The sequence below is a fragment of the Ranitomeya variabilis genome, chromosome 7 (genome assembly GCF_051348905.1).
Source record: "Ranitomeya variabilis isolate aRanVar5 chromosome 7, aRanVar5.hap1, whole genome shotgun sequence".
In the NCBI taxonomy this organism is placed as follows: domain Eukaryota; kingdom Metazoa; phylum Chordata; class Amphibia; order Anura; family Dendrobatidae; genus Ranitomeya; species Ranitomeya variabilis.
The window spans coordinates 33,995,307-34,001,942 of NC_135238.1; the positions used below are offsets into that span (position 1 = coordinate 33,995,307).

At 38.6% G+C, this 6,636-nt stretch overlaps 1 protein-coding gene across 1 annotated transcript; it reads left to right on the plus strand.

The window, feature by feature from the left end:
* On the plus strand, positions 1–6,058 carry LOC143786194 (uncharacterized). Its single transcript, XM_077275482.1, has 3 exons — positions 1–883; positions 1,833–1,990; positions 5,675–6,058. Exons 1-3 carry the CDS (start codon positions 685–687, stop codon positions 6,056–6,058), a joined length of 741 nt encoding a protein of 246 aa, XP_077131597.1. The 5' UTR covers positions 1–684.
* The last annotated feature ends 578 nt before the right edge of the window (positions 6,059–6,636 follow it).

A 6,636-nucleotide genomic window follows, 5' to 3' on the forward strand; every position in this document is an offset into this window, starting at 1 on the left:
CCCTATGTGCCCCCATATAGGGGCCGTGTCCCCTTTCACAACGTTGGCAAAGTTTTTATTCAGTTGTTCTCGCCTAATTCATCATTGAGACTTTTCTAAATTTTTCTGCACAGTTGAAGACGATCATATGTCAATTTTAAAACTTATTGAAAGGATCGTTTGACGTTTTTACTCCAAAAGTGCAAAAAAGAAAAAAAAAGATTTTTGCCTTTGTGCCAAATTTTTCAAATATCGCGCTCCATTTTGTAGAATTTGGCGCAACAACGGACCAATGTTCCTTATGGCACTGTCGGTGGTCAGCTGTCCGATGTCATCTGACTCAAAGGATCTAGTACATGCCTGACTTTAAGGGGGGACCTACAGTATATAGCGGTCTACTAGTAACCAGTGGTGAGGAACGGTGCTGAATGTAATATATATATATATTTTTTTTAAGTTTGGAGCAATTTACAGTTGCGGTAACGGCCAATAAATTTTGATTCTTAAAGGGGTTATCAGAGATTAGTTGAATATAACCGTTTTGTACAAGGAATAGCGCCACACCTGTGCACAGGATGTGTGCGGTATTGCAGCTGACAGGTGTTTTTGGCCTTGTTTTTCGAATTCCAGACATTTTCTAATTGGTCATTTTTGCATTTTAGGCATTTGCCTTGTTATTATCCTTCCTTCTCTGTAGGCTTTACCATGTTTGGTTCCGGCCACCAGAACGCTCCTCAGCCGATGGCGGCGCACATCTGCAGCCATGTCTTGCCCAACAGGTTTTCCCGCGTTTTCTTCCCTTCTCCTATTCTTGGATTTCAACTATTCCATCCCTGCAGCCATTCCGGGACACACAAGGACGCCGTGCTCTTCCCGTTCCAGACAAGACCTTGCCCATTGCCAGGTAATTAAATATGCAACAAACCGAACTTTTCAAAAGTTTTTCTCCTTTTATTCATCATTCCAAAAAGTTCCAAAATTCCAGGCGACTTCTTATTTCCTTATATATTTCCACCAAAATAAAAATAAAAAAACTTATTTAGAAAATCAGTAAAAAGAGAAACTTAAATTAAAATTTTAAATTTATTTTATTTATTTTTATTTAATATTTTTCAAAATTGCAATTAAAACATTATTTTCCCCCCAAAATGGTATTGTTAAAAAATGCCACCCCTCTATGCAAAAGAAAAACCGTCACACAGTTCAAACAGCAAAAAAAAATAAAAAATAAAACCATCATGGATCTGAAAAAAAAGTGACGCAAACAAATTTTATTTGTTTTTTTTTATTGTTAATTTTTTTTTAATTAAACAAAAAAACTGCACAAGTTTGGTATCACCTTGATTATACTGAACTGAAGAATTATATTGCACCGCACATCAGGTGCCGTAAATACAAAACTAAAAAAAACAATGGCGGAATTGTTTTTTTATTTTTTTATCACCATTTCACCCTCACTTGAAATTTTTCTCAGTACATTATATGATAAAGTGAATAATATTGTTCAAAACGGCTAATCCATAAAAAATAGAAGCTATGGCTTTTGGGAGAAGGGAGAAAAAATAATAATTTAACTGGAGGGAAAAAGCAATGCGGCCACCACTAGAGGGAGCTTTGGAGCTTACTGCATACACAAGCTCCAAAGCTCCCTCTAGTGGTGACTGCAGATGGCCCGAATGTTATGTTCAAGTCCATTCACCTGCTACAGAGTGGGAAAATTTGCCCTGACTCTTGTGTACAGTGATTATTCTATTCTCTTAGTTTGTCTACAGCAGGTTCCAAGGGTGGGATATGTTTTTTGTCATCTCTTTGGGGGTCTTCATCTTCCCTCTTTGTCTTCTCTTCCCCATTAGACAGAAGCCATCGTATAAAGCAGCGAAGATCACGAGCTAATTACAGCAGTTGGCAACTTGAAGAACTGGAAAAAGTCTTCCAGACCAACCATTACCCAGACATCTTCATCAGGGAGGCGCTGGCCCTGAGACTGGACCTTCTAGAGACTAGAGTGCAGGTGAGGAGGGGATTTACCAATCAGGAGCCTGGGAAAGCGTTGTGACTACCCTTTCAAAGGTTCTGATATAAGAATAGGGGTCTGCGCCTTTTTTTTTTTTTTTTTTTATTACCCCAGAAAGGGCTCTAGTCTTGTCCTTGGCTATGTCTAGTACTTATCTGGAACTGGGGTGCAATACCAGTCACGACCTATGGACAAAAGTGGCGCTCTTTCTGGAATGAAATATACTTCATTACGCTTTGTATTACCAGTGTGAACCGCTGCACCGACTTTTTACAATATTCTCATATAATACTGCTTCTCAGTCATTTTGGTCGTGTTCATTTGCTAAATGTTTCAAATTTTTAGCATAATCCTGGGATAAAACGTAGGCACAGATAGTGCTGTATCTCCCAGTAAATGTTGGGACACATCTAAGACTTCCGACACATATGTAACTACTTGTAGCACTATCTGTCCCTCAATTAATGTAGGTACTGCTAGTGCTGGCTTCCTGTCTCACTATAGATCATATTGAGGTATACAGTACTATTGTCTTTCCCTGTAACTATTGGCACAGATAGTGTTGCCTGTAAAATATCTAGGCAGATAGTACTAACTCCTTATGACATAAGAATGGAACAGATAAGATTTAATTGCTATTTGTCTATGCAAATAATGTAGGGACAGATAGTATTGCTTTCATGTCTCTCTTCATATTTTATATTGGTACAGATAGCATTTCCTCACACATCTCCCCTTTGAAATCATATATGCACAGATAGTGCTGCCTTCCTGTCTCCTATCTATGACGGACACTGAGGGAGATAGTATAGTCTACCTGTAGTTAAACTGAGTTTCTGACTGTTATGATAAAGGTACAGATAGTAATGGCTTTCTGTGCATCCATGTAACTACTACGTTCACAGAAAATATTGCCTTCTTGTCAATTCTGTAGATACAGGTAGTACTGTCTCCTTGTTTCTTCCTGTAAATAATGTAGAAATATACAGAACTACCTTCCTGACAATTATCTAGATACAGGTAGTATTGCCTCCTTCTTTCTCCTTGTAAATAATGTAGGAATATACAGCACCGCCTTCCTGTCAATTATGTAGATACGGGTAGTACTGCCTCCTTGTTTCTCCTTGAAAATAATGTAGAAATATACAGAACTGCCTTCCTGTATTGCCTTCCTGTCAATTATGTAGATACAGATAGTACTGCCTCTTTTCTCCCTGTAAATAATGTATAAATATACAGCACTGCCTACCTGTCAATTATGTAGATACAGATAGTACTTACTCCTTGTTTCTCCTTGTAAATAATGTAGAAATATACAGCACTGCCTTCCTGTCAATTATGTAGATACAGATAGTACTGCCTCCTTGTTTCTCCCTGTAAATAATGTAGAAATATACAGCACTGCCTTCCTGTCAATTATGTAGATACAGATAGTACTTCCTCCTTGTTTCTCCTTGTAAATAATGTAGAAATATACAGCACTGCCTTCCTGTCAATTTTGTAGATACAGATAGTACTGCCTCCTTGTTTCTCCCTGTAAATAATGTAGAAATATACAGTACTGCCTTCCTGTCAATTATGTAGATACAGATAGTACTGCCTCCTTGTTTCTCCCTGTAAATAATGTAGAAATATACAGCACTGCCTTCCTGTCAATTATGTAGATACAGATAGTACTGCCTCCTTGTTTCTCCTTGAAAATAATGTAGAAATATACAGAACTGCCTTCCTGTATTGCCTTCCTGTCAATTATGTAGATACAGATAGTACTGCCTCTTTTCTCCCTGTAAATAATGTATAAATATACAGCACTGCCTACCTGTCAATTATGTAGATACAGATAGTACTTACTCCTTGTTTCTCCTTGTAACTAATGTAGAAATATACAGCACTGCCTTCCTGTCAATTATGTAGATACAGATAGTACTGCCTCCTTGTTTCTCCCTGTAAATAATGTAGAAATATACAGCACTGCCTTCCTGTCAATTATGTAGATACAGATAGTACTTCCTCCTTGTTTCTCCTTGTAAATAATGTAGAAATATACAGCACTGCCTTCCTGTCAATTTTGTAGATACAGATAGTACTGCCTCCTTGTTTCTCCCTGTAAATAATGTAGAAATATACAGTACTGCCTTCCTGTCAATTATGTAGATACAGATAGTACTGCCTCCTTGTTTCTCCCTGTAAATAATGTAGAAATATACAGCACTGCCTTCCTGTCAATTATGTAGATACAGATAGTACTTCCTCCTTGTTTCTCCTTGTAAATAATGTAGAAATATACAGCACTGCCTTCCTGTCAATTATGTAGATACAGATAGTACTGCCTCCTTGTTTCTCCCTGTAAATAATGTAGAAATATACAGTACTGCCTTCCTGTCAATTATGTAGATACAGATAGTACTGCCTCCTTGTTTCTCCCTGTAAATAATGTAGAAATATACAGCACTGCCTTCCTGTCAATTATGTAGATACAGATAGTACTGCCTCCTTGTTTCTCCCTGTAAATAATGTAGAAATATACAGCACTGCCTTCCTGTCAATTATGTAGATACAGATAGTACTGCCTCCTTGTTTCTCCCTGTAAATAATGTAGAAATATACAGCACTGCCTTCCTGTCAATTATGTAGATACAGATAGTACTGCCTCCTTGTTTCTCCTTGTAAATAATGTAGAAATATACAGCACTGCCTTCCTGTCAATTATGTAGATACAGATAGTACTGCCTCCTTGTTTCTCCTTGTAAATAATGTAGAAATATACAGCACTGCCTTCCTGTCAATTATGTAGATACAGATAGTACTGCCTCCTTGTTTCTCCCTGTAAATAATGTAGAAATATACAGTACTGCCTTCCTGTCAATTATGTAGATACAGATAGTACTGCCTCCTTGTTTCTCCCTGTAAATAATGTAGAAATATACAGCACTGCCTTCCTGTCAATTATGTAGATACAGATAGTACTTCCTCCTTGTTTCTCCCTGTAAATAATGTAGAAATATACAGCACTGCCTTCCTGTCAATTATGTAGATACAGATAGTACTGCCTCCTTGTTTCTCCCTGTAAATAATGTAGAAATATACAGCACTGCCTTCCTGTCAATTATGTAGATACAGATAGTACTGCCTCCTTGTTTCTCCCTGTAAATAATGTAGAAATATACAGCACTGCCTTCCTGTCAATTATGTAGATACAGATAGTACTGCCTCCTTGTTTCTCCTTGTAAATAATGTAGAAATATACAGCACTGCCTTCCTGTCAATTATGTAGATACAGATAGTACTGCCTCCTTGTTTCTCCTTGTAAATAATGTAGAAATATACAGCACTGCCTTCCTGTCAATTATGTAGATACAGATAGTACTGCCTCCTTGTTTCTCCCTGTAAATAATGTAGAAATATACAGCACTGCCTTCCTGTCAATTATGTAGATACAGATAGTTCTGCCTCCTTGTTTCTCCTTGTAAATAATGTAGAAATATACAGCACTGCCTTCCTGTCAATTATGTAGATACAGATAGTACTGCCTCCTTGATCCTCCCTGTAAATAATGTACAGTTATAAAGCATGCCTAGTTTTTTCAATATAGAGGTAATAAAATTCCTCCTACCCACCGCCCACATCATTACCTTCAGTGTATTTTTCACAGGTGACATATATCTTCATTTCCTTCCCCAGGTTTGGTTTCAAAACAGGCGTGCAAAGATGAGAAGGCAAATGAGGGTGCAGAACTGTCCAGTCCGAAGAGAAGATCAGAGTAAATCAGACTGTAAAACAGATAAAAGACCAGAACAGAAGCCATCGGAGGACACAAAATGTATGAAAATCAAAGTTTTAGACCTCTTAAACCTCACAAAAGGAGTTGCAAATCAAGCAGAAGACAAAGCCACCCGCAGTATTGCCGCCCTACGCACCAAGGCGCGGGAGCATGAGGCTGGGATACAAGGTTTGGTGGCAACGCAAGAGGGACCCGCAAAGTTTGCAATCAATTCTGACTCAGGTGCAGATGTCATAGGCCAAGACCGGACAGAAGGGGGTCCGGCAAAGGAAAACCTCATCTGAAACTGGGGGATACTTTTTGGTGGATCCTATTTAGTTCTTAATGATCTGCTCCAAATAATTAGACGTAGACCTGGTGGACATTCATCATATGGGTCTACATCTCTCAGACACTGAGCAGACAGTCACTTTGTATGTCACATATGACTCGGCCATGGATCATGCCAACACCATTTCAGATACCTGAGGACCGAGGGGTTGTCCAGGCTTGAGGGGTTGTCCAGGCTTGAGGATCACATCTGCAGTCACATTGAGTCCTGACAGTGTGCAATGTGCGCCCACTGAGGATTCACAAGTGTGCAAGCCACCAACACCCCAAACCCAGACAACCCCTTTAATTCTAAATATCGGAATACTTCTATGTAAAGAGCAAGTTAATGTCCTAAATATTCACCTGAAAATAAGCAAGTTTGTAATATATCTTATTAGAGAAATGATCTTCTTTCTCCTCCTGGACTTATCATTCGCTCTCAATCCACGGGTAAAATCTGTGCTCAGTGAAGACAGAAGTTCCCATTATTAACATAGGAGATGACAGTTGGTGCTTCTAACATTCTATGGAGAGGGGGAAGAGCTAGAAG

Coding starts and splice junctions, on each gene's coding strand:
- LOC143786194 (XM_077275482.1), top strand. CDS start 685: ATGTTTGGTTCCGGCCACCAGAACGCTCCTCAGCCGATGGCGGCGCAC. Junction 884..1,832: donor AAGACCTTGCCCATTGCCAG/GTAATTAAATAT, acceptor CTTCCCCATTAG/ACAGAAGCCATCGTATAAAG. Junction 1,991..5,674: donor TTCTAGAGACTAGAGTGCAG/GTGAGGAGGGGA, acceptor TTCCTTCCCCAG/GTTTGGTTTCAAAACAGGCG.